The sequence below is a fragment of the Oryctolagus cuniculus genome, chromosome 1, assembly GCF_051225735.1.
Source record: "Oryctolagus cuniculus isolate XC-2025 breed Fujian yellow rabbit chromosome 1, ASM5122573v1, whole genome shotgun sequence".
Taxonomy (NCBI): domain Eukaryota; kingdom Metazoa; phylum Chordata; class Mammalia; order Lagomorpha; family Leporidae; genus Oryctolagus; species Oryctolagus cuniculus.
The window spans coordinates 64,217,608-64,243,431 of record NC_142867.1 but is presented as its reverse complement, the minus strand read 5'-3'; the positions used below and the strand labels follow the sequence as shown (position 1 = coordinate 64,243,431).

At 59.8% G+C, this 25,824-nt stretch overlaps 3 protein-coding genes and 1 long non-coding RNA gene across 15 annotated transcripts in view; 3 read left to right on the top strand and 1 right to left on the bottom strand.

The window, feature by feature from the left end:
• Positions 1 to 3,575, top strand: part of FCHSD2 (FCH and double SH3 domains 2) — a 314,783-nt gene extending 311,208 nt beyond the window's left edge. For all 6 annotated transcript variants that reach the window (XM_089330417.1, XM_089330431.1, XM_002708714.6 and 3 more), the window contains one exon: positions 1,557 to 3,575. In XM_089330417.1, coding sequence (XP_089186543.1) covers positions 1,557 to 1,640 — 84 coding nt within the window. In that variant the 3' untranslated portion in view covers positions 1,641 to 3,575. The remainder of the gene's footprint in view (positions 1 to 1,556) is intronic.
• A 4,430-nt stretch (positions 3,576 to 8,005) lies between these two features.
• ATG16L2 (autophagy related 16 like 2) lies at positions 8,006 to 22,018 on the bottom strand. 7 transcript variants are annotated; one of them, XM_051851144.3, is made up of 18 exons: positions 21,803 to 22,018; positions 20,207 to 20,306; positions 19,570 to 19,672; positions 14,549 to 14,622; positions 14,012 to 14,263; positions 13,780 to 13,941; positions 13,467 to 13,577; positions 12,470 to 12,532; positions 11,842 to 11,950; positions 11,476 to 11,581; positions 10,800 to 10,867; positions 10,543 to 10,614; positions 10,313 to 10,433; positions 9,931 to 10,036; positions 8,927 to 9,076; positions 8,784 to 8,831; positions 8,583 to 8,684; positions 8,006 to 8,329 (listed from the first exon to the last, which is right to left on the bottom strand). In XM_051851144.3, the coding sequence occupies exons 1-18, from the start codon at positions 21,918 to 21,920 to the stop codon at positions 8,242 to 8,244; spliced, it is 1,953 nt and encodes a 650-aa protein (XP_051707104.1). In that variant the 5' UTR covers positions 21,921 to 22,018; the 3' UTR covers positions 8,006 to 8,241. The 7 variants fall into 7 exon arrangements, 5 of the variants coding, with proteins under 5 accessions (XP_051707104.1, XP_051707115.1, XP_051707107.1 ...); XM_051851155.3 differs by having other exon boundaries at positions 13,857 to 13,922; positions 21,803 to 22,002; XM_051851147.3 differs by lacking the exon at positions 12,470 to 12,532 and having other exon boundaries at positions 21,803 to 22,003.
• On the top strand, positions 14,261 to 16,626 carry LOC138849912 (uncharacterized). Its single transcript, XR_011389098.1, has 2 exons — positions 14,261 to 14,613; positions 15,544 to 16,626. It is a non-coding gene; the product is annotated as an uncharacterized LOC138849912 (long non-coding RNA).
• A 259-nt stretch (positions 22,019 to 22,277) lies between the features above and the next one.
• STARD10 (StAR related lipid transfer domain containing 10) overlaps positions 22,278 to 25,824 on the top strand; it is a 42,999-nt gene continuing 39,452 nt past the window's right edge. The window contains exon 1 of the mRNA XM_089330470.1: positions 22,278 to 22,456. Within this exon, the coding sequence (XP_089186596.1) occupies positions 22,438 to 22,456 (19 nt within the window). The 5' untranslated portion in view covers positions 22,278 to 22,437. The remainder of the gene's footprint in view (positions 22,457 to 25,824) is intronic.

Sequence of the window (25,824 nt, the reverse complement as noted above, 5' to 3'; positions counted from 1 at the left end):
CTTTATCCTAAATCTGACAGGAAGATACTGCCAGGTGACTGGTTTTGAATTTTTGAATTTTTAAAGCATTGCTATGGGGGCTGACACTGTAGCATAGTGGGTAAGGTAGCTGCCTGCAGTGCTGGCATCCCCTATGGGTACTGCTTTGAGTCCTGGCTGCTCTACTTTGATCCAGCTCTGCTGTGGCCTGGGAAAAGCAGTAGAAGATGGGCCACTTGGGAGACCTGGAAGAAGCTCCAGGCTCCTGGCTTTAGATAGGCCAAGTTCCAGCCATTGTTATGGCCATTTTGAGAGTGAACCAGAGGATGGATGACTCTCTTTCTCTCTCTCTCTCTAACTCTGCCTTTCCAATAAATAAATACATCTTTAAAAAATAAATAAATAAGCATCGCTCTGGCAGTTCGGTGGGGAGTGACTGGAGGTGGTCCAGGAGGCGGTGGTGGCACAGGTCGGGTGGTGGGCAGCACTGGAGAGAGCCTCACCACACTTCCTGGTTGCTGCCCGCCTCTCCCTCTCAGGCCCTTCCTTTCCGTGGATTGTGCACACGCCTTGCCTCTCCGTCTCTGCAGTGCTTCCCATGCTTCCGTCCCTGGGCTGCTTCTCTTGGAGTCTCTGAGTGCACTCTCCCCAGGTGATCTAACTGCTTCCGCAGTCTTGACAGCCATTTGTGTCCCCACAACTCACAGATTACAGCTATCAGTGCAGTCTCCTCCCTGGGCTGCAGACTTGTGAGCATCTCCGTGTCTCTGTCCCACACCCCCAAAGCTCAGTAAAGTGAGTTGAGCATCTTCCCACCCGATGTGCTCCTTCCCCTCTAGTGCCCGTGGAAGGAACTCCCACCCTACCAGCGCTCAGTGCTCTGCTGGCCCCACCTCTCGCACACACACAGGTGTGGTCATCAGACCCCGCGCGGTTTGCCTTGGGACAGCTCTCAAATCTTTTCACTTCTCTACTGCCCCCACGGCTGGGCCCCTAGTTCCAGCTTGTGTCAGCTCTCACTCGGATGATTACAGACAGCTGATTTGTCATCCTGCTCGTACTCTTGCCCACCTCTGATCTTTTTTCCAAAATGTTACCTGAGTCATCTTTTCCCATGTCTGATACTGCTTAAAATCCACCAGGGACTCCTCTTTACCTACAGAATAACACACGTACTTCTTAACATGGTTCGGCGGGCCCCCCAACCCAACCCAGCCCATCTCTCCTCCCGAGACAGGCTGAGGCTTTCGCTCGCTGAGCGTTGCTCTCTCTCACTTCTCTCACTTCAGGCCTGGGCCTGAGAAGGTCCTTAGGGCCCCAGTGAGGCTTGTGCCCACAGGACTTTCTGCGAGGCCGCAACCTGCTTCGTGGGTTTCACGTTTCATCCAAGCAGCAGCTGCTTCTCGGTGTGGGAGACAGGAGACAGTGAAGATTAGATTGACGGCGTGAGCTCGGAGCATTTCTGAGACAGCGAGGCAGCCCGGGCCCTCGGACAGACGAGTGGCGGGGGTTTGAGGAAGCTCCAGGCACCCAGGCAGGAAGCCAGCTGACAATCCATGTGATTGTTTCCCGCGCAGGTCCGGGCAGCTCCCCCGCCGCCCACACAGAGCCACCGACGGCCGGCAGAGAAGATCGAGGACGTGGAGATCACGCTGGTGTGATGGCGGCGGGGCCCGTCCGCACTGCTACAATCAAGGCCAGGCTTCGAGTTTGGCCCGTCTTGTTTCTAGGCACCTTTGCATGATGACTTCGAATGGAGCAAAAACAAGGAGGATTACATGTGACTGGGTGGCCTGGGGGACTCTTCCCATGTTTTGGATATTTTGTGCCTTTTTTGTTGTCATTTTCTATGTCATCTCTTACCATAGCACAAATGCTGCGGGCCCTAGAAGCAGCGAGGGGGCAGCCCTCGTGCCTACCAGCGGTCCGTTTTTATATGAGACTCAAGACCAGGCCTCGTTCAGGGCACAGTCACAGAATTACTGATCATGTGCGCTCGTACAGTATATTACTGTGGCCACAGGATGTGGCAAAGATTCTCATCTTTCTTCAAGTGGCTTTTGCTCATCTGATTAAGTATTAATCAGATCATGTTGGCTACATAAGGAAACAGAAGGAGGGATTTCAGGAGAGGCTGGCTCCTCCCCGAAGTTAGTCCCCAGACTAAGTGAAATTTATTGGGAAATAGGCAGACTGCCCTGAGTTTAGCGCCAATTGCATTAACGCACATCTCTTCCACAACTAACAGATTTAAAGAACAGTGTCCTCTTTGTATTAATATTATGCCGTTCAGTTAGTAGTAGTGGAGTTTATATGGAGGGCTGAACCAGTAGCCATGTCGTGTCCGTGAGGTAGACTAATAGGAGGCGACGGCTAAAGCAGAAATGGAGCTTCCAGATCTGAGTTGGGCCGAGTTAACGTCCTGTTTGTATTTGGGTATTTTTCATCCTAAGCTTTCCAGCATCTACACGTCTGATCAGTATGTGTGAATCTGAGTGTTGGGATAAACTGAGGGCACAGATCTGTATCCTCTCCTTGAGAGGTCCCCAGCACTGTTTTTCCCCACGTGCCAGGTTGTAGCTTGTCCAGACCATCTGCCACCCGTGGAGAATGCGGCTTCCACATCCCGCTGCTCTGCCATCGCTGTGGGAGGAAGAACCTGGGGCCGGGGAGGAGACCGGCCTTCCAGGAGGAAGGACAGGATTGCCCGCCCTGCATCCTTGCAGGACAGCAAGGGAAAGACGAGCGTCTGCCACGTAGCGGGGAGAGCCCAGGGTGGTGCGCACCGCGGCCCAGTGGGCCTGCTGCAGACCAGGACCCTGGCGCCCACTCCCGTGGAAGCAGGGAGTGAGGTGTCTGTGGACTACAAGGTGTTCACCCGCTGCTTTTTGTTTATTTGGTTAAGAAATCAGATTTGCGGAATTTAACCCAAAATTGTGTTAAGCTTTGAAAACTCCGTCCCTCCTAAGAATCTCTAAAAACTTGAAATGCTCGCCAAATGTCCCCATGGGATTTCTGACCAAGAGTAAGGTCAACACTGAAGAAACGCTGTTAGTCACGTGAGCACTTCGGTGATAATACCCATTGATGAATCTTCTCCATGATGTTGGTGGGTTTTTTGGTTTTGTTTTTTTTTTTTTTCATTTCTTAATCTGTTGATCTATTTGAGGTCTTTTTGTGTTTATCAAACTTATTCTTAAGTTTAAAAAAGAAATTACGGGGTGGTTTTTGAGATTTTCAAGTTTGCCGACATGTGCTCACTAAACAGCAGTGCTTGCCACCAGGCCTTGCATTCTCCCTGTAGCAGCCAAATTGTCCTTGAATTTGGGTTTTCCACAACCTCAGAGGGGTATTTGAAACCTTTTGTTATATTTTAAAATATTTTCTGGAAGAGCTGCTAATTTTATTTTAAAACACAAAGTTGTAAAAATATGCCTCCTTTTTCAAAAGCACCCCCTCCCTCCAGGACGTGTACCCAGCGTCACAGAGCACGGCGAGGCTCGGGGGGGGCCTCTGCAGGTGCGCTTTCTCCCCGGGGCTGTAAAAAGTTTGTATTTATTATGTATAAAATGTTGAATAATAAAAACATGCAATTATGTTTTCTATGTTTCCTTATAAAAAGATTCAGGTAAACAAGGCTTTTCCAGAAAGACCATGCTTCTTAAAACACTTGTGGGCCTTCCTTGAACCCCTTAACAGATGAAGAGAGCAGGAAGTAAACTGATCCGTCCATGGGATGCAGTCCCTGATGGCACCCACGCACCAAGTCTAACGCCCTGGGGACTAGAGACGGACATGGCTAAGTTATGACCTCTGCTCTCAAGGTTCTTCCTCCATGGAGACAACAGGCAGGTCTGTGAGGACCTGTGGCCTGTGCTGGACGGGAGGGGCCTAGAGCATGCTGGCGAGCGGCGAGCAGCGAGCGGCACAGGAGGGTCCCTGCCGTCGCCCTGGAGGCCAGGACTGCTGGCTTCCAGGAGGGGGCATCCTGAACTCTTTGCCCCTTTCCTAACCCTCACTGAGAAGTAGTGATTGTGTCGGGGGAGATCTTACTAGTGTCGCAGGAGTGGACAGAGACTCCTGGTTAAAGGCTAAATCCCTCTGGCTTCCAGCCAGCCACGCTGAGGACCGGCTCAGCCCTCCTCTGCAGAGCTGGTGCCGGGCAGTGTGCATTCCAGACATTCTTCTGCGAGTAAAACTCACTCGTGTACACATTGCTTATTCACCGAAGAGGGACTACTGTCACTTGTTTTTTCGACTGTCTTATATTCACTTGCTTGGATATATCATCATTTAAACATCCCTTTTGTGATGAGTGTTCAGGTTGTTTGAAGCCATCTGCTATTAGAAAAATTGAAATTAACATCTTTGTACATGCAGCTTTGTAAATTTGTTCCAGTAATTGGGCAGATTCCTAAATATGAAACTTGAGAGTCAAAAATGTGTGTATCTAATTTTGTTAGAATTTGCCAAAGGGCCTCTGAAAGGATTGTAGCTGTTTGCACTCCCAGCGCAACACCGGAGATGCCCGCAGGGACTCAAGAAGGCAGAAGGTCTGGGTTAAGTCCTGGCCCAGCCCATGCCAGCGTCTGGAGCCTGTGGATAATGCCGTGGCCCCCGCAAGGACAGACAGTGGGTAGCACGAACGCTCCCCACTTTGGGCACTGGGACCCGTGACCGTGCTGCAGCCACAGGCAGCGTGCGTTCCCGCGGAAGGAATGTGTGAAGTGCTTTTCCGTACACCTGGCAAGGGCCGTGAGACACAGGAGACGGCACTCTCCTGCTCCCCTGCCCGTGCGAGCTGCTGGTCACAGACCGCCGCTGGCACTGGAGACTTGGTCTGTGACCAGGGACAGAGTTCAGTCAACGGCCCCACCGCAGTGTCAGAATCCAGTGTTGGCTCCTTCGTCTCAGGAACTGACTGGGCTTCAGTCAAGCCAGGGATTCACCGCACAGGGCTGGTTCCCTTCCTCTCCGACCCCACCCCAGCCCACGGCACACCCGCAGGCCAGCCAGAGCCCAGGCGGAGAACATCACTGGGCCTTGGGCCTCCCGCGGCTTGGTGTCCCGCCCTTCCTTCCGAGCTGCCACGACCTCAACTTGGAAAGGAACAGAGGGCGGTGGCTTCCGGGGCAGTGCTCCCGCAGCTCTGCTGGTCTCAGTGGTTTGGTCTCGAGATGCAGAGTGAGACGGAAAGGTCACAGTGCTGGCGCCAAGACCGGCTAATACGGACTTGCTGGGATGACGGAAGGTGACCCATCAAGGCACTGGACTCCTGCACCGAGACAAAGCGAGCCCGCATCCTCCGGCCCGTGGCTACCCCTGGGCTGCACTGCTCACTCACTGCCCAAGGAACCCAGCCACGCTTCTGGCTCGGGGCCTAGTTCCTGTCCAGCTCCCTCCATGCGGCCCTGTGACAAAATCTGGCTGCTCTGAATCTTTGCGTTCATTTTGTCTGTTAGGAAGTTGTTGATGACAGAAACACAACCAAATGACAAAGAATGGGAACTGTACTGTGTCCCGGAACTCTACCACTCGACACACGAGCTAAGTGTCCTCCAGGTTCCTCAGCGTTTGCTTTGTGACTACTTGATCTGCCAAGAGCATCGTGTTCCTGGGCTGTTTTTCCCTTGGTCCCAGTGACCAAAAGCAACACACGCGGGGCTGCTCCCACGTCGTTCCTGCAGGCGCTGGTCTGGGATTTTCTCCTGAAATGTCTTACCTTACAACATAACACCAGTAACTGCTGAGCAGGGTTCACGCCCCTGCACACTGAGGACCAAGCACACCGCACTGCTTGCTCGTGCAAGGCCCAGGGCGGGGGGGAGGGGAGCTTGGCAGAAAGAGCTGGACTCAAGTCCCAGAGCTGCCTCGAGTGTGCCGTGGCCGGAGGCTCACCCCTTCAGCCGGCTGGGCCTCGCCTTCCCCACCTGGACAGCGAGGGTGAGGAGAGACTTCCTGAGGTCCCATGTGGTAAGCGTGCAGAGCAGCTGAGCTTACCTTGGACCCTGGACATGGAAACAGCCCGTACAAGGCTTGGTGTGAGTGACACTGACCCTCACAGACGGGTCCACACCCGGCACTGCCAGGACTTCTGCAGGCCGTTCAGCAGCCTAGCTTCCTGCCCCAGGCTGTGTCCTGCACACTGTAGACCCCGTCTCTGTCCCCAGGGGGGGTCCAATCTGGTGGGGGGGGCACTCAGGAATGACAGACTCAAGCCAAGGGGCCCCTCCCAGGACGGGGAAGTGACCCCAGGGCATTAGCCCGCCACGGGGGCCTCTCCCGCCTCTCCCTCCTGGAGGTTTCAGGCCTGAGGCTGGGCGGGGCAGGCAGAGGCAACCCTGCTCACAGACTATGAGACTATGTTGTGTGGCCGCGGCAGTTTCAGGGACGGGGACACGAGACCCTGGAAGCTGGTGACCTGCCCAGGGTCTCCCAGAAGATGGAACTGGGCTTGCAGAGAGCAGCCAGTCCCTCTCTACAGCACCTCAATCCAGTTTTTGCCACCGAGCCGGAGGCCTGGATGCTCGTGCCAGCCCTGCTGTGACCCTGTGCAGGTCATTCTAGTTTTACCACTGAGACTCAGGCCCAAGTAGGGAATGCCGAAACCTGAGCACTCAACACTGGCGGCCTGGAGGGTGCTAGTCCTGCCCTCTGCACCCCCGCCTCCCCTTGCCCTCCAGGAAGCATTCACTCCTGCCAGGAGGGGTGCCTCGGAGCAAGTTCCAGTGAGCCTGTGCCCCCTGAAGTGAGGCGGCCCCCAGCACGTGTGGTCACTGCCCTGCGACAGAGTCAGCCCACTTCCCAAGCACCTCTGCCGGTCCCCGGGTCACCTAGGCAGAGCTGACAGCCACCTCCCAGGATCCCTCTCTCTCCTGGTCCCTCACTTTGGGGGACACTCACCCTCCAGGTCCAGGGGCCAGAATGGAAGAGATAGACACAGAGTAGCGTTGGCTTAGACACAAAGCCAGAATCACATCTGCTCCCTCCCCCCACCCCCGCAGCCCCGTGGTGGCAGGCAGGGGAGGCCAAATTCTGCCTTCTGCCATTAGTGTGTGCGGGCGGGTGGGGGTTAGCTCAACCCAGCATGACAGTAGCTGTGTGATGCTCAGTCTCAGCCTCAGAGCCATTGTCCCCTGAGACAGAGGACACCTACGTCACAACCGTCCAAGTGTTCTTCCAGGCTGCTGGTGACCCCTGGTGGCCACTGGGAGCCAGGCAGGAGGGAAGGGGTCTGGTGGAAGAAATCTTGGAGTGGAGCAGTGTTGAACCCCTAGGGTCCTTGAACAAAGGCATTTAACCACTTAACCAGCATTTCCTGAGACTCTCACTTCATCCTGGCCTCTCCAGAGCTCCCTGAGTCAGCACGGGGGCCAAAATAAACAGGGAGCCCCGGGAAGGCCTGCACACAGCCGCTCTCCGGGGCAGCTCCTGCAGGCCCAGCTGAGGCAGAGGGAAGGCAGGAAACGCAGGGCGGTGCTGGGCGGGCTGCGCCTTCCAGCCACACCGCCCCTCCAGGCGGGAAGCTGGGGACCTCCAAGGAGCTGGACGAGACCGTGACACCTGAGAAGGTCACTCTGCCGTGCCAGGAGGACAGGCTGGGAGGTGGCTGTAGCTCTGGTGTTGTGGGGGAAGGGGCCACAGCAGGGATGGCAGCCAGGCGGAGGCAGGGTTTGTGGGGCGGAGCTCGAGGGACAGCCGGGCTGGAGGAGTCAGTGAACTCATTCTGGTGTCTTAGCACCTTTTCCACGAAGACCCCTCCAGGCGGGCTGTGTCCATGCTTGCTTCTTGGCCTGAGTCTACCCTGGGTGTCAGAGCAGGAATGCCCATGGGCCCCAGCTGCACCCAGGCTCGTGTGCCCCTGGTTCCAGGAGGCCTGCTCTTTGCTGCCCCTGGGCCCTTGCCACGCTGTTGCCACGGCTGGGCGGCTCTGCCCCAGCTCTGCAGGAGGAAACGTGCCAGGCCTGAGTGCCCTGAGCCCAGCGGCCTCTCTGCCCTTCATGATACAAAGATGCAGCAGACACAGTTCAGGTGCTTTGCTTTTTTTTTTTTTTTTTTTTTTTCCCCACTTTTGGGAGACTAAGAGTTTTTTAAAAATCCTCCCAACCCACCCGATTTTAAACAAACAGGCCAGGACCCGCCAGGCCTCCTTCTGCACTGACGTCAGGCCTCCAGCGCTACCGCTGGACCTGGAGCAGAGGGAAGCGTTCTCGGCTTTGGGCTTCGCACCAGAGCTCCCGCCCAGGCAGGGGGAGTGGTGCCCTAGTGCCAGAGCACCACCTTCCTGCCCTGGTCCACGCTCACCACATGGCTCCCAGAGTAGCACCAGGCCACGGCATTAACAGCAGCACTGAGGAGAGTGAGGGACAGGCATCAGGGGGCTTTTAGGAGCCGGGCCCCCAGCTGCACCCCTCCCTCTTGGCCCTGGGCAGCCCAGCGCTCCTCCATCAGCTCGGCCCCTCATCCGTAAAATGGGCTCATGGGGCTGTGCAGATGAGCCCGAGGGCGTGTGGAAAGGCACCTTGTAAGCGAGCGGGCTCTGGTGGGGGCAGTGTGGGGACACAGCAGGACCAGGGCCAGAGGCAGGTGGAGGCCATGCTTACCCGTGGGGTCCTCGAAGGCGACTCTCCAGTCTCCCAGTGTCCACATCCCAGATGTACAGAGCTCCATCCCAGGAGCCTGCCAGCGCGTAGCTCCTGTCGGGGCTGCAGTGACCAGCGCACAGCAAGAGGAAGGGGATCAGCGGGAGCACTCGCACGGGGCCAGCCGGGCACACCCGGGCCCCGGCTCGCCCTCACACACACCTGAACACGGCTTTGGTCCAGTCGGAGCCGCACTTGAAGCCCTCGGCCCTGCAGAGACAGGCTCAGGTCAGGAGGGAGGCAGCTGCCGAGAGGGGACCTGGGGAGAGCAGAGGCCGCAGGGCCAGCAGGCGCGAGGCAGGTACCTGAACACCTGGCGGACATTGCTGGCCCGCAGGTCGATGACCTTGAGTGTGTCGTCGCGGGAACAGCTGAGCAGATGCAGCTGGTCATGGCTGAGGCTCAGGGAGGTGACCCGGTCCTGCACGGGGATGATCTGCGTGCAGCGGGGCCCCCTGAGAAGCAAGGACAGAAACACAGATGAGCAACGGCCTCTTCCCAGGCCACACCTGACAGGTAGGGGTGGCGCGCAGTAGCTTTCCCAGCCAGCCAAGTCCAGAGGCATCTCAGGGTCAAGGCCAACGGTCAGTCTCCCTTGTCCCTAGCACAGCCAGCTCCCTCCATGAAAGACCTGAGCCCTTGAAACCTCTGCGTCGCTGAAATAAGGCCAGAGCACAAGCAATGAAGATGCCCGCATCCCACAGCGAGCACGGTCCAGGTCCTGGCTGCTCCGCTTCCACTCAGCTCCCTGCTAATGCGCCTGCGAGGCAACAGCTGCTGGCTCAAGTACTCGAGTCCCTGCCCACACACGGGAGACCTGGGTGGGGTTCCTGGCTCGGGACAATTGTTGCCATCTGGGAGTGACCCAGTGGGTGGAAGACATCCTGCTTTCCCTGTCTCTCCCTCTCTCGTCACTCTGCCTTTCACATTAACACATGTGAAGAGGGGAAGGGCGGCTTCAGACAGAAGTGGCAGTCTGCTGGCCAGTAAGCAAAGCCTGAGGCAGGCCCAGTACTGGCTCTAGCTCTGCTTTCCAAAACAGTTCAAGTCCAACCCTGGGCTCTGAGGTTGAAGAAAACTTAAAAAATGTTTCCCCTTTTGATTAAAAAGTAGTACCTACGTAGGAAAAGGTGCTTCTCCATCCTGGTTGCAAGACCCAGGCAGAGGGAAATGTTGGGCTGAGAGCCACAACAGCCTCCCTAGGTCACTGTGACCCATGCAGCCCTACCACCACGGTGAGGGGAAGGATTGAGAACCTGGGAGTCCTGTTCCAGGATCCACCCCCAGCCCCACAGCCCGCGCCCATCACCTGCTGTCCCAGAAGCGGATCTTCTGGTCGTTGTGGCCACTAATGATGATGTGGTCTCCACACACCACGTCGTTACAGTAGGAAAGGACATTGATGGTCCTGGCGCCTGGGAAGCGAGGGCAGAGGCCGGGGCCTCAGGGGAGGGCTGCTGGGAGCCAACTCCTAAGCCCAGAGCCCAGGCCCCTAGCTTCCCAGCCTGGGCTCGCTCCCTGTCTTCTCCACCCGTGCACAGCCTGAGCCCACCGAGAGCCCAGGCAGAAAGCACTTGGGGGGATGGAAGGGGCCTTGGGGCTTCACCCTAGGTGCCTGCAGAGCAGAGAGCAGCCTGGGGTCCTGCCTATGGGGCGGGGCGGGGGGTAAGGGGGGCAGAGCTGGGCCTCACAGTAGGCGCGGCCGAGGTCCCATTCCTTCACCGTCCGGTCTCGGCTCCCGGTCACTGCCTGGTGTCTTGTCAGCTTGAACTTGGCAGCTGTGACCTTGTCCTTGTGTCCAGACAGCGTCTCCTGTCCCACCCCAGGTAGGGGTCAAAGACACGGCCACCACTCCATAGGCACTCCCCCAGTCCCAAGACCTGACCCTGGACCCCCAGGCTGCCTCCCAGCCAGGCCTCACCTTGGATTGCGCCTCCCCCACCTTCCAGAGCTGAGCAGCCTGGTTGTAAGTTGCTGCCAAAACCTGGGAGCCCTGGGGAGCCGGGAGTAGAAGGGGAGGCCCTGAGCCTGGGCCAGGCTGCAGGCAGTGTCCCTCAGGCCGGAGAGCGGCTTGCCACGCAGGCAGGGCAGCCGCAGGTGCAGCGAGGGGAAGCCGTGTGGGAGTCGGAAGACACCCAGGATGCACCCTCGGGCCCCAGAGCCCCCACGTCCCCTCACCGAGGGGTCGAAGTCCACACTGGTGATACTGCCAGCTCCCTCCAGGGTCTGGTTGGCCTCCAGGCGACCTAGTGGGGAGCAGAAGGGACAAGTGAAACCAGGTCGCCCTCATCGCGAGAAGTCCCGGGTCTGCGGCGGACAGGTCAAGGTCACTGGGTTGCTTTGCTTCTGGAGCCCGGGCTGCACCTCTCCTCACTGCCAGCAGGGGTCCGCGGGCTGGAGGGGACCAGAGAGGAGGGGCTGTCCCTGGGTCGCACAGCAAGCTGGGCCAGGAGCCGGTGACCTGCCTCTTGGCGGGACTCTCCAGGAGCTGGCCCTGACTCCTCAGCACATCCGCTCTGCAGAACAGCTGGGCCGAGGGAGACGGTCGCCCTGCCCCGCCCCGCCCCGCCCCCGTCTGCTTGCTGAGTTCCAAGGCACTGAGTTTGGCCCAAAGAGGTCACCTGGGGAAGCCAGCATCTGCTCCTCAGAGACCTCAGGATGGGGGCCGCCTCCCCCAGCAGGGCCATCTGGGCTCCGCAGCCCGTGTCCTGGGTGAGGCTCCACCTTGCTCAGGGCACCAAGCCCAGAGCCTCCCTCCTGCCATGGGGTTGTCATGGAGCCACTGCCAGGCGCGCCGCCCCTGCGGGGTGTGCAGGGACGGCTTTGGGATGGCCCGTGGTGCCGGAACCCTTACCTCCCACAACATTCCACAGGTGGATAAGGTGGTCCGCCCCTCCGGTGGCCAGGAGGCTGCTGTTGGGGCCAAAACACACAGCGTTGACCTCAGACAGGTGGGCGTCCTGTGGGGAGAAGTGGGTGTTGGTGCCCCTGGTCCCCTGGGTGCCTTTTGTGCAGCCCATTGCTGACCTGCCCCTCCGCCCCAGGCTCCTCTGCCTGAGCCCCGCCCCGCCTTGGCTTGCCCTCCCTGGGCCTCAAGTGCTGGACCACTAGAGGCTGAAGGCCAAATCCCACCCCAGCTGCGCTGGCCCAGCCTGGCCCCGCCCCCTCAGGCCACCCCAGGGCCTGGACTCCCGCTGGGGCTCCCACTCCCCAGCTCTACCAGCGCATCCTGAGCCCAGGTAGGAACTCGAGCGGCCACACACACGGGGATGCTGTGGTACCGCTGCTCGGGCGCTCCGCCAACCGAGTGGCCTCTCCTCTTCTTGAAACTGGGGGGCGGGGGTGCAGGAGGGCACTCAGCAAGGCTTCCTGTCCTGCAAGCCTCCAGCTCCCCCGAGGCACGACGACGGGAAGCAGACAGGCAGGTGGCAAAGCGAGGCCGCAGGGACAGAGAGCACGGTCCCCAACCCAGCCCCGGCGGGGGGCCAGCAGAGAGCAGCGTGGGGCCGCGGGGCAGGGCCGCCACGTGCAGTCATCGCGGGGCCGAGACCACAGTCCCGGCTCTGTGACCGCAGTCCCGGCTCTGTGACTCAGTGAAGCCCTGACATTTCCTGCCTGGCCTCGGGCGGGAGCTCTTGTCCCCTCGAGGACTGTGATGATCCGAGCCTGGAAGACGCAGGCAGGGGTTGTGGAGGAGGCGACATGTCTGGCGGCTGCCCCTGGGGCCCAGACCACTCACACACAGACAGGCTGAAGCACGGACACGGGCTCTGGGCGCCTGACCAGGGCTGCTGGGGACTCGCCCCTCGCACCCATGCGGGTGCACACACAGGCGCGCACACACTTACTCCAGAAGCCCTTTCACCACATCCACACAGCGGGACAGCGTCAGGGAGGTGGCTGAGGCAGACCTGGGGCGGAACCAAGAGGCGTGCTGAGGGACCGTGGTGGGCACCCTGCAGCCCTGCGGCGCCTACCCTCCCGGGCCTGAAACAAGAACTCAGCTCCTGGAGGCCCAGGAGAGCTGGGACCGAGGCCGGAGCCGGGAAGAGGCAGGCACGTGGGAGACTCGCACTGCAACCCCAAGCACCCACTGAGGAAAGCTCCGGGGAGGCTGAGCTGGGGCCTGGGGGGTGGGGGTGGGGTGGGGGGCAAAGATGGTCCCGGCTGGGAGAACACAGGAGGAAAGGAGGGGAGCGGGGAAGCCCCGGCCTGCTCGGTGGTCCTGGGAGTCACCTGCCCCTCGCCCCCACCCCCGAGCTGCCAAGGACTTCGGCCACCAGCATCTCACTTCCCCAAGGTCCCTGTGCTCCCTGAGGCCGGGACACTGGGCAGCTGCAAGGGAACACAGAGAGGAGCCTTCACCCCGGGGGGCGGGGCAGAGCAGGCAGCACCAGTGGCAGCCCAAGGACCGAAGCCCCGCCAGGCCCGCCAGGGTGGGCACACATCTCCACAAGCTCAGAGGTCCAGACGCTCAGGGAAGCTCACCCATGCCTCCCGCTCTGCGTGTGCACACTGCCCACACAGGCCGGCCTGCCACAGCTGAGCCCTGGGCCTGCCCCCAGACTCCACCTGACACCACCACACCCCCAGAGATGGGGTCCCAGGAAGGAGCGGTAGGGGGAGGACAGAAGTCGGGGTCCCTGAAGTGGCACTGAGCGCAAGCTGCTGCAGGCACTGGACATCAGACCAGTCCCCAGGGGTCTCAGCTGGACCCCACCGCTCCAAGGCCAAGGGCTGACCCCGAGGTGGCAGCGAAAGATTGGCAGCCTCCAGGGCGAGGGCGGGGGCGGGGGCGGGGCCGGGGCCGGGGCCAGGGCCGAGCTCTGAGCACCAGGTTCTCACCTGAAGGGCCTCTTCCACTTCTCACAAGCCTCGCTCTCCAGGGACTCGGGTCCCGAGGCCAGGGCCACAGTCTCAGTCCCCTCCCTGATCACATCTCGTGGGGGTGGGCTCCTGGAGAAGGAATGAAGTTCGGAAAGACAAAGGGACCGGGCCAGCCCCTCCGAGCCCCAGCGCCTGATGGCGGGGACCGTGTGAATCCCCCCGGCGGTGAGGGGTCCTGGTGGGGGCCACCTCCCAACAGCACACACCTCGGCACCTCCCGCGCACACGAGGGGGCTCGGGGCCACCGCGGCGCATGTCCCCTCAGGTGCACCTGTCGCCACGTGCCGGCGTGACCCAGGGGCGGCGGGCAGACTCCACAGCCCAGACCCGGGCCGTCCCCACTCTTACTCGCTGATGCTCACAGCTCGCTTGGCAGCCTTCTTCAGCTCCTGCGACACCCGCGCCTGGTTGGCCCTGGAAGGGCGTCGGGAGCCTGACGCCGCGCCTCCCATAGTGGGGCGCGGCCCCCCTCCTCCCCACAGGGGGCGGGGCCAGCTCCTCACCGCTCTCGCCGCTCATTGCGCAGGTTGCGCTCGGCGGCGGCGCGCGCCTTGCGCTGCACAAGCCGCTCCAGCAGGTCGCGCGCCTCCTCCTGGAGCCTGCGCAGCGCCACCTCCTGGAGCCCGGCGTGCGCGCGCAGCTCCTCGTAAGCCGCCCGCTGCGCTGCGTTTCGTGCGCGCTGATCTTCCACTTGCGCTTCCTTCTGCGCCCGCGCCTCCTGCAATTGCGCCACGCGGGCCTCCAGGGCCGCCAGCCTGCAGGGTGCGGAGAGCGGGCGCTGGGTCCCGAGTCGCCTCTGTCACCGCCCGGAGGCAACCCGCCCACGGCCACGCCGCCAGCCAGGGCCTAAGCCAGGTCTCCAAGCGTTCGTTCGCCCTCGGAGCACCGCGGTCCGAGTCCTCTGCCGCCAACCACAGGCCCGTCCTGGGACCAGGGGAAGGCTCTCGGGCCTGTGCCATCCCCCGCGCCCCGCCTCCCGCAGAGAGGGCTCCGGGCGTCCCAGGGTCGCGCGGTGCCTCTCACACTGGCCTGCGCCGCACCTGCTTTGCCGCTCCTCCAGCTCCGCCTCCAGGGTGCCCAGGGCTGCGCTCTTCTCCACCACCTGGTAGGCCATCTAGGGGCGGTGGAGGGGCCAGATAGGTGGGCGGGGGCGCCACCGTGGAGCTCACACCGACTTCCAGCCCCTCTCGGCCTCCTGGGACAGGTCAGCTACCCCGCGCCCCCGCCCCGGTGCTGGGGCCGCCGAGAAAGCCACGGCTCTGCTAGCTTTCAGATCTTGCCCGGGTTGCCCTGCTGTTTCATGTGACAGGGAAAGGCTTAGTATCGGGGTCTGACCCCGGGGGAGTCCTCTAACCTCCCTGGGAAGAGGAAGCTGCTCCTTGGCTCACCTGTGAAGGGGGAATGCCAGCGCCTGCTGTGTGAGGCACAACCATTAGGAGCAGTCAGTGCTGTTCCAAACAGCCTTTACAGTTTGCGCAGCACGTGCAGCCTTGTTCTGGGCACCCCACAGCAACACCTCTATGTCACGTTTACAGTGAGCCCGTGACAGGGGAGGTGTCTTGCCCAGAGCCGCAGGGCTAACTGACCAGGCCGCTCACTGCATTGTGCTCCAAGGAAAGCACCACGGGCAGGAGTGGCTCCGGGGTTCGGGGCCTGGTTCCCGCCTCTCCCACAGCTGCGGGGCCACCCCCAGCCCCTGGCCTGCGCAGCAGGGAGCCCTGAGTGGAGGCACACAAGGCTGGGAAGAGAGACGGATGGGGAGCACAGGGCCCCGGGGGACACAGGCGCTGCTCCACAGCCCTGGGGAGAGGGGGTCACCGCATCGGTACCCCTGCCTCGCTGCACGTTGAAGCCATGGCTGAGAGCCGGGGAGGCCGAGGCCCCACCTGTCGGTGCTGAGCGCCCAGTGGAGTGGCAGACCCCAGCGAGGCCAGGGGAACCTGAACGCCACAGGCTCCAAGTGCCTCTGGCCCAGGAAAGAGCCGTGGAAGTTGGGGACTCTGGTGGCCCCGTCGACCGGCTTCCTCCCTCACAGGGGCGGGGCCTGCTGAGGACCCACGGAGGAGCAGGGCTGAGACTGCCGCGTGGGGGACACTCCACAGCCGCCCCGTTTCCAGCACTCCTGATTCTTGTTACCACTGAGGCATCGGACAGCCGCCGGCCACTTCCTCACACTTGCTTGCCTTCATGTTGCATTAGATCTAGATCTACATCCACTCTTTTTTAATGTAATGCTTTTCAAAACCAAGTAACAGAGCTGGAAAACAGATCTGTGACCGCTAGGGGCTCGGGGTGGCTGAGGGAGAGGGGCAGGGTGCAGTGCAGCTGTCACAGCGCCACCCGGGACGCGCGCATCCCGCACTGCACGGCCTGGGCTCAGGGGCTGGCTCCGCGGCACTCCGGCTTCCTGCTGAGGCACACCCTGGGAGGCTGTGGGACTCCCAGGTGGAGCTCCCGGCTCTGCTTCAGCCTGGCCCAGCCCTGGCTGTTGAGGGCATTTGGGGAGTGAACGTGTAAATGCAAGAGCTCTGTGTCTCCGAAGTCAGTCAGCAGATGTTAAGGGGGAGGCAGCGAGAGGAAGACCGGCGTAGTGGTGAGAGACTGCTGTACCTTGATGGTCACACAGTCTGCACGTGATAAAGTGACAAAAACTGTAATAGGGAACTTCAAAAAGTTCGTGGAGAATGAAGTTTATTTTGGTTCAAAAATAGTTTGATAGCCACGCACCTTTTATGATACGTGGTTTTCATGAAATCTTTGAAGAGCCCTCACATGCACAGATTTCAAAAGCAATTATCTTGGCCCTGGGGCCGGCGATGTGGCAGAGGATGAAGCTGCGCCTCACGATGCCAGCAGCCCACGTTGGGGTGCCCGGTTGAGTCCCCCTTGCTCCATTTCCAATCCAGCTTCCTCCTGCTGTGCCTGGGAAGGCAGCCGAGGATGGCCCAAGAACTTGGGCCCCTGCCACTATGTGGGAGAGCTGAACGGAGTTCCTGGCTCCTGGTTTTGGCCTGGCCTAGACCCAGCGGTTTTAGCCATTTAGGGAGTGAACCAGTAGACAACAGATATCTCTCTGTGTCTCTACCTTTCAAATAAATAAATCTTTTTACACCATAAACTTAATTCTACTTTCCATGAACTTTTAAAACATATACATTTATTTGAAAGAGGAATGGCCAGGGAGAGACAAACCTCCCGTCCGTGGTTTGAGCCCCTGACAGCCACAGTGGGACTAACTGGCACTCCAGTTGGGACGCCAGCGTCTCGCAGGCAGCCGCTTGACCTGCTGCACTGCAAGGCTGGCCCCTCTGCGAACTTGTGAAGCACGCTTGTGCGCACACTTCCTGCCACTATGGAGTCCCTGGCTGTGTACGCAGCTGCAGAGGGTACGGCCGGCCGGCGGGAGCTCTGTACTACTGCTGCAACCTCCTACGAATCTATTTCAAAATGAAAAGTCAACATAACAGCACATGCTTCCGGTATGCAAAACAGGACTGAGAACCAAAGAAAAGCCACTCATCGCCTATCCCCTGGCCTAGCCAATGGGAACTGGCGGGTGGGATCCGGGGTGGAGTGCTGAGAGTAAGGGGTGCGTGGACGTGGACGTAGCCCAGGCGGAGGGCGCCTCAGCTGAGAGAAGCAGGAGGTGGGATGACGCCTGGGAGCCAGGCAGTGGTGGTGACAAGGACTTGCACCTCCTCACTCTCCAGGCTTCTCGGAGTTGTTTACAGTAGCGTGGTTTGTATGTTACTTGTCTTTACTGGAGGTCACTTCTGTTATCACTTTACGGGACCGGCATGGTGGGTGAGGCGGCACCTGTCATGTTGGCATCCCATATGGGTGCCCGGTCCAGGCCCAGCTGCTCCACTTCCCATCCAGCTCCCTGCTAATGCACCTGGGGAAGCAGCGGGAAATGGCCCACGTCCCTGGGTCTCTATCACCCATGTGGGAGACGCAAAGGAAGTTCCTGGTTCCTGGCTTTGGCCTGGCCCAATGCTGGCCATTGGAGCCATATGGGGAATGAATTAGCGGGTGGAAGACCTCTGTCTCCCTCTGAGACTCTCTCAATAAATAAATAAATAAATCTTCTTAAAAGGCATCACTGAGTGCTGCGGGAGGGTGGTGGCGGTGCCAGAGCGGGGATGAGGCTGAGTTGTGCCAGGCAGACACAGCAGCTGGAGACAGATCATCGTGAGCTGGTGGCTCGCTCTGGGTGGAGAGTGGCCAGGGGCCAGAGTGGCGCCTGGGGTTCCAGCCCTAGGGAAACCAATGGGGTATCCATGGAAGGGCCGGTGTGCTCAATCAGCTCTGGTCATAGGCGCCGTGCAGACAGGCCCGAGCGATACGGTGGAGGCAGCCGGAGAGCACTCGGGGGCTCACGGCTCAGCTGTCTGAGACACACGAGCCCGCAACCACAGCAGCAGCTCTGACCTGAGAGAGGCTCGCAGCTCTGCCCACGGCCCCATTCCCACACTTTTTCTTTTTTTTCCCTAAGATTTATTTTATGTATTTGAAAGGCAGAGGGAGAAAAGATATTTTCCAACTGCTGGTCCACTCTCCAAATGGCTGCAACAGCCAGGGCTGGTCCTTGCCGAAGCCAGGAGCCCGGAGCTCCATCTGGGTCTTCCATGTGGGTGACAGGGGCCCAAGTAGCCGGGCCGCCCTCTCCTGCCCTCCCTGGCACACGGGCAGGGAGCTGGATGGGAAGTGCAGCAGCCAGGACTCGGCCCAGCGCTCTGATGCAGGGTGCTGGCATGGCAGGGCAGCTTATCTCACTGCACCACAAGGCCCGCCTCCTTGTTTAAATTTGAATTGATCTGAGATGCAGAGAGAGAGGGAGAGACACACTCCCCAAATGGCTTTAACAGCTGTGGCAGTGCCATGAACAAACTCAAGAACTGGACATTCAATCTGTGTCTCCCTCATGGGTGGCAGGAACCCAATTACTGGAGCTGTCGCTGCTGCCTCCCAGGGTCTGCGTTAGCAGGAAGCTGGAGTCAGGAGCCGGCGCCAGTTACTGAGCCCAGGTAACGGCAGTGTGGGACGCAGATGTCCTAACCGCTGTCTACAGGCCTGCCCTCCCGCTCTGGCCCCTCTTCTGTTGGGCAAACCACTTGCCATGCAGTTAACTGACATGGATTTACTGGCCTCTCACATTCTGCAGTGGACTGGGAACCCCATGGAGCCAGGCACTGCTAACTGCGGCGTCCCCTGCTGGTTGGATGCAGCAGCTGTCCCTACATACAAGGATCTGTTGAGAGCAGGGAGACCGCAGAGCTGGCTTTGTGTTAGAGAGGGTTCAGATCGCTGAGCCGCAGGTGACTGCAACCGCGAAGTCCTGGAGGAGTGACCGAGGCAACCGACACTCAGCCCTGCCTGCAGGCGGTCAACTCTCAACGTGGGCGGCTGTGTTATTAGGGGTAGGAGATGGGTGTGATTTTGGATGGGATATAAAAACCCATTCAGCAAGAGAGTCTGGAACTCAGCAGAGGAAGCTGAGCTAGAGACAGGTCTGGGAGTCATCCAGGAACTCCTGAGCCCACGGGAGGCCATGGGAGGCCATGGGAGGCCATGGGAAGCCATGGGAGGCAGTGAGCCCACCCAAGCCCCAAGGACACCTACATTTCAAGGGACAGGCGTAGGGGAAAGGAGAGGAGTCAGGGAGGAAGTTCAAGGTGAGTGGTGAAACAGAAGCCAAGAGACGCGGGGCAGGGGCAGGGAAGACAGGGCAGGAAGGAAGACAGGTCAGGTGGAGGCCCCACCCCCGCGACCGTGCGGGAACCTCCCTCACAGAGTGTCCCTGGTGCTAGGCCCCTGCGTGGGCTGACAAGGGAGAGAAGCAGGAGGTGTGCAAGTAAGCCCAGCAGGCTCAGCCATCTAAGGGCCTGGGGGCGGGAGGGGCTGCCAGGCGGCCGGCCACCCCACTCACCTGCCCCAGGCCTCACCTCAGTGCTTGCAGCACAGGACCTGGGGTGCAGTGAACGTGGTGAGCGCCTCCTGCTCGCTGGCTCCCTGGGACCGTGTCTCCCCACCCCCTTTCCAGACCCCCTACCCAACTTACCTCACCACAGACCAGCCGGAGCTCCTCCTCCTCCTGCTGCCACTTCTCCCTCAGAGCTGCTGGCCTTGGCGCCTGCTCTGAGCCACGCCCTGACTCCTCCTCCCTGCCAACCAATCAGAGAGTGGTGCTCCTGGTCCCTGCATTCACCCCGGTGCCCAGAGGCACCTGGGGATGCTGCACGCACACACACACGGAGGACGGATGCCAGCAGCCAACAAAGGCATGGGCAACAGGGATGCACTGCCCACCTCAGAGCCCCAACCCACTCCCGTCCCCGGTCCCTGGTCCCCAGTCCTCATGTTCACTCCCTCTAGAATAGGCAGCACGGCCCTTTCTGTAGGCGTCAGATAAGGGTCGGGGATGGGAAAGGACTGACAAGGGGAAAGCCAGGGCTTGAGGAGGTGGGACAAACGCAGAGAAATGGACTGGGAGCATCGAGGGAAAGAGAGTCTAGGCATCCGGCCCGGTGGGGGGGGGAGGCTCAAGGCCCCACCTCCCCACCCCCACTCCTGGGCAGCAGCCAGAGGCCAATGCGGTGCCAAGGAGAGAATGAACCCAGCTGAGGCAGTGGGGGCAGGGCCAGGCACAGGCAGGCTGTTGTGCCCACAGACGCTCACTCACTCACTCACTCACTCACCAGGGGCTCGGGGGGGCGGCGGGGCTGACATCGCCTGGTTCTGGCTGCAGCCTCTCAGACAGCGTGGCCAGCAGCTCGGCCTTCTCCAGGAGACGGTTATCTGGAGGCACAAGAGAGTGAGCCTCGGGCAGATCCAGATCCGTCCCAGCAGACCCCTGCCGGCTGACAGGTCACCCTGCTGGGACAGGCACCTAGCAACGGGAAGTCACCGGCGGGCTGAGCTCTGCCCCTCGCCTGAGGGGTGTGTGCGCAGCCATGGCTCCCAGGCCCACCCAGGAGAGGAGCACCTGCTGTGCCAGGGGGCGGCAGGATGACCACTGCTGGGGACGGGCATGGTGGGGTGCGACCCACAGAGGGGCTCTTCTCCTCCTAAGAGTGATGAGACAGGCAAAAGGCCCCACCTTCCCCGCCAGCAAGTCACTTCCCCTCTGAGGGCACCAACTTTGCATGAGGAGTGACCCTTAATTCCGGGGGGGGAAGGGGGGAGGGTAAGCCACTGCCTCCTGCCCCCACCAGTCCAGAATAGGAAGTCCTTGAGCAATTATCCAGCAACCCTTCTTAGGTTTGGTGGTTTGACCCTGGAACACACCTCCCCTCCGCCCCCACCGGTGGTCACTTCCTCTTTTCTCACCAGTTCCAGGACAGTTGGGGGGGGGGGGTTAGCCCAGGCCTGGCTCCTCGTATCCCTGCCCTCACCCAGTGCCCTACCAGTTGCCTTGTGGAAGTCCCTGGGTCTGGCTTCAGTACCCAGGGTACGTGGCAGTAGGGCTCCCGCTGATCTAAAGAAAGTTTCACTGCGCCCAGTGTGCAGGTCGGAAACCTGAGGCTCAGGGACATGCCCTGCCCAAGACCACAGAGAAGACTGGGCCTTCGGTCTGTCTGTGGGAGTCTTGAGTTCCTCAGGCCTGCAGCTGCCACAGAGCGGGGGTGTGTGTGTGGGGGCTTCCGCCTCAGACTGGATGGCCAGTGGAGCATGGCCAGTGGAGAACTGAGGCCGCCTGGAAGTTTGCAGATGGCAGATTAGATTGTGGGCTAGCCGGGAAGATTAGTGCACAGTGGGGCTCCTGGCCACTCTCTCAACCTTGGCCCTGCGACCTCAGGCAACCACACCTGTTCATCCCGACACACCAGAAGCAGCTCCGTCAGACTGACATGCCCGGGCCCGGCCAGCCTGTTTCAGCCTGGGGCCCGGTGCTGCTCTCTCAGGCTCCCAAAGCATCACCTCTGGGGAGTGATTCAGAGCTTCCTCGTTAGACTCGGGGCAGCGCTCCCTCCCGGATCGGCCAACAAGTGGCTGCCCGGGTCAGTCTCGCCTTCCTTCACGGGGCCACGCGGGTAAAACGGGCCGTCTGAGAAGCCCAGTTCGAGGGCCTTGAGAGGCCAGGAGGGCAGCGGGATCGGCAGGCGGCTGGACAGGGCAGTCGGAGGTGGGCGTGACCGGCTGGTTCGAAGCACCTGGCACGGGGGCCTCGGAGGCCAGAAGGCGCCGGGGCGCCAGTGCACCTGCTCCACGGCCCCAGGGGCCCAAGAAAGCCTCTCCCCAAGCCCGGATCCCCTCCCCGCGACGGCCGTCGACCAAGTCGCAGACGCACTCACAGGCGGGCACCAGCTCCAGGAAGAACGCCTTCTGCGTGCGGTCCCGCTGCCGCAGCTGCCGCACAATGTGGCCTTTCCAGCGGGCGGCGGGCGCGCCGGCGGGGCCAGCCCGGGCCATTGCCGCGATCCCCCGCCGCCTCGGCGCTCTGCACCCGCCCGATAGACCGCGCCGCGCCGGGGCGGGGCCTTGCGGGGACTCCGAGTCGTCGGGGGCGGGCGGCGCGGGGGAATCCCCGGACCGTACCAAGGGCGCCCTGTGGCGGGGGGTGGAATTCAGCGCAGACGGGGGCAGAGGCCGCCCCAAGGCCAGCACCCTCGGGCCCCACCCGAGACGTTTGCTTAAACGAGAGCTCCGATTGCTGTAGGGGTAACAAGAAAGCAAGGGGGTAGGTCAGAGCCGGGGCGGCCTCCCCCACGACTGTGGACGCGCTCCGGAGGCGGGCCTCCAGGGCTAGGTCCCTTAACCCCCGCGCGCCCGCGGTGAAGCCGAAAGAAGCCGCCTCCGAGCCGAGCTGCGCTCTCGGCCTGGTCCCGGGATATGCTGCAGACCCAGACTCGGGTCTCCACAGACGCCGGGCTTATGCGGTGTGACAGCGGGACAAGAGAGCACCGAGGATGAGGCCCCACTTCCGAAGATGATGGCGTCGGAGTCGGGTTCGTGGGGGTTGAAGTAGGAGGCAGCGGAGGGAGGGAGAGAGGCCCTGGAAGCACCGCGCAGAGGTTCCGGGGCCGGGCTGGCGGCGCGGCGGCCGAGTAGTTCTAGTCCCCGGCCCCGCCTCCCATGCGGTTTACCGCTAACGCAAACTGCGGGAGGCTGCAGGTGACGGCTCTGGTACTCGGGTCTCTGTCACCCCGAGGGAGACTTGGATGGTATTCCTGGCTACTGACCCAGCCCTGGCTGTTGCGAGCTTTGGGGCAGTGAACCAGTGAATGGGAGAAATTTCTCCCACGTCCCCCTGCCTCTCAAGTAAATAATTTCAAAACAAAAAGCAAACCTCCCAACAGATTTCCCTGCAGAATCGGCCATGTGAGGAGCAAGATTTAGGGACCCAGTTGATTTAGAAGATTTTGATCTGCTCCTGGCTCAGAAGAAGGAAGGAGTTGGTGGTCTGCGGTGGCAGGGTGGCCTGGCTGGCAGCCCGGTCTCCTGACTCAGGACCCAACGGGTAACTCGGCTTGGGCAACCTCTGGGGGAGAGGAGATGTGTCTGTGGGTACACTTGACAGTGAGTCTTGGTGGCAGGGAATTGTGGGAACACCTGCTCTTGCGAGCCACCTGGCCAGCGCTCTGCAAAGGGAAGCTGCTGGGAGGAATGAGCAGGGAGTGTGGGGGAGGGGATGGGGAGCCTCCCCCTGGGGCATGGGGTGTAAAGGCCCAGCAGGCGAGCTCCCAGGGCGAGAGTGCAGACTTGGCCACCCCAGGAAATGGGAGAGAAATTGGGTGGGGGGCTGGGGAGCGCTGTGGGTCCCGAAAGTGACACATCTGTTGGAATTCTGATGGGCACGGGTCACAGGAATTGGTGTGCAGTAAAGCGCAGTGACACCCCAAGACTGCTGACACCACACTGAACCAGGCTCAGCCTCCCACTTGTCATTGTCCTGGACCGTTGTGACCGACGCAGTCGCTGTTGTAGCGGATATGTGGAACACCCGTCACCTCCCGTCACCTCCTCCTGTTCACACATCACCTCCTGCAGGACGCGACACTTCCCTGCCCTTGCGATGCGTTAAGGCTTCTCTAGCCCCGCACATCCACTGTCACCACAGCCATCACCCATATGGTGACCTGCGGGGTTCCCTTCCAAGCAGGGCCTGGATCCCCGGAGTCTGTGCACTCTAACCGTGTCCCGCCTGTTGAAGGTGTACCTCTGTTGAACGTGGGGGATAACATTCCCCAGAAGTCATCCTCAGGAGATAGGCCCAGTGCCCTTGGAGGCCTAGGGCCAGCTGGTGACAGTGAACTCCCTTTAAACTGGCCTGACAACACCAGCAAAGCAGCTCAGGGCTTGTGCATTGCAGGCTGTATTTTTTTTTAACTTATTTATTTGAGAGACAGAGAGAAGGCTCCCATCTGCTGCTTTACTCCCCAAATGCCCGCAACAGCCATTGCTGGGCCAAGCCAAAGGTAGGAGCCTGGAACTCCATCCAGATCTCTCCCAGGGTGGCAGGAACCCCGCCACTTGAGCCAGCACCTGCTGCCCCCAGGATCTGCATTGACAGGGAGCGGCAGTCAGGACCCCGAACCAGACGCAGACACAGGCTCTCTGCTACGGGGCATGGCTCTCCACCAACACCCACTCCCAAAACTATATTTTTAAGGTGTACAACATGATGTTCTCATATACATGAACTTGATTTTGAGTGATTACCGTGGTCAGACTAATTTACATCCATTTCCTTGTATAGCTAGCTTCTTTTCAGCAGTGAGAACATTTAAGATCTACTTTCAGCAAATTTCAAGTCTACAGTACATTATCAAGTATAGTTACCATGGTGTACATAGGCTAGATAAATTTGACTACATCAAAATGTGAAACTTTTTTTGGAACATTTAATTCTTTTCATTTTACTTGAAAGGCACAGAGACAGACCTTCCAAATGACTGGTTCACTTCCCAAATGACAACAATAGCCAGGGCTGGGCCAGGCTGAAACCAGGAGCCAGGAACTGCATGGGTGGCAGGGACCCAAGCACTTGGGCCTTCACCTTCTGCCTCCCAAGGGTGTGCGTTAGCAGGGAGCTGCCAGGCTGGAACTCACACGCACCCATACGGGATGTGGGGGTTCCAGACAGCTGCCCCAAACGCCAACCCCAAAATGTGAAATTTCTGAACAATGAAAGACCTTTGGCTCTACCAAAATTCCAGCAGCCTTTCTTGCAAGAATGGAAGAAGCCAACCCAAGAAGGACAAAGTTGGAAGACTCATACTTCCTGATTTCGAGATAAACTACAGAGCCACAGTAGTCAATACCATGTGATACTGACACCGGATAGACACCAAGAATAGAATACAGCTGAGGTCCCAAAATCCAGCCACGCAGGAAGACCTGGCTGGATTCGGGGCACCCAGCTGGTGAGGCATCATTCTGAGTGTGTCTGGAGGGTGCATCCAGAGAGTGCACTTAACTGTGGGGCCGAGTGAGGAGACCTGCTGTCGGGCAGTGCAGGCGAACCCCAGCTTGCCCACAGAAAGGCAGAAGGATCTACCCTGTGCCTCTTGCCTGGAGCTGGGCGCCCGGCTCTTCTTGCTGTGGACAGCAGTCCCCCCTGTTCTCCAACCTCCAGCCTTGTGCTGAAACTGGCACCCGTGGCTCCCCTGGGCTCACAGGACTGCAGATGGGACCAAGAGTTCCCTCACTGGCGTCCTTGGTTCTGAGGCATTCAGATTTGAGTGGAGCCATGCTACTGACTTGCCTAGTGCACCAGCCTGCAGAATGTATGAACTCCTAAAACTCAACAACAAAACCCAGACAACCCAATGTAAAACACGAGCGAAGAGTTTTAATAGGCCTTTTTCCAAAGATGATAATCAAATAGCCAATAAGCCCATGGAAAGGTGCACAGCACCGTTGGTCATTAGCTAACTGGAAGGAAAGAACTGCAATAAGATACCACTTACACCTACTAGGATGGCTACCACTTTTAAAAAGGGAAATAAGCATTGGTGAGGATGTGGGGAAAAGTGGAAGGCTCAAAACTGCTGGTGGGAACGCTTGGTAACACAGCTGCCATGGAAAACAGTTTGGGAGTTTCTCAGAAGGTAGACACAGCTACCATTTGGCTCAGCACTCCCATGCCTAGGGTTATATCCACAAGAATTGAAATCAGGGACCCGAACAGATACTTCTATGCCCCTGTTAAATGAATATTATTCAGAATATCTAAAATGTAGGAGCAATGCAAGAGTCCATCAACAGTTGGATGGATAAGTACAATGTGACGTGTGCATACATACAGTGGAATATTATTCAGCCTTCAGCATCAATGAAGTTCTGATACCTGCTACAATGTGGGTGAACTATG

Excerpts from the sequence above, each read along its gene's own strand:
- ATG16L2 (XM_051851144.3), bottom strand. The coding sequence starts at position 21,920 with ATGGCCCGGGCTGGCCCCGCCGGCGCGCCCGCCGCCCGCTGGAAAGGC. Across the intron at positions 9,077-9,930 it reads ATCCGCTTCTGGGACAGCAG|GGGGCCCCGCTGCACGCAGA; the intron begins GTGATGGGCGCG and ends CTTGCTTCTCAG. Across the intron at positions 8,832-8,926 it reads AATGTCCGCCAGGTGTTCAG|GGCCGAGGGCTTCAAGTGCG; the intron begins GTACCTGCCTCG and ends CTGTCTCTGCAG.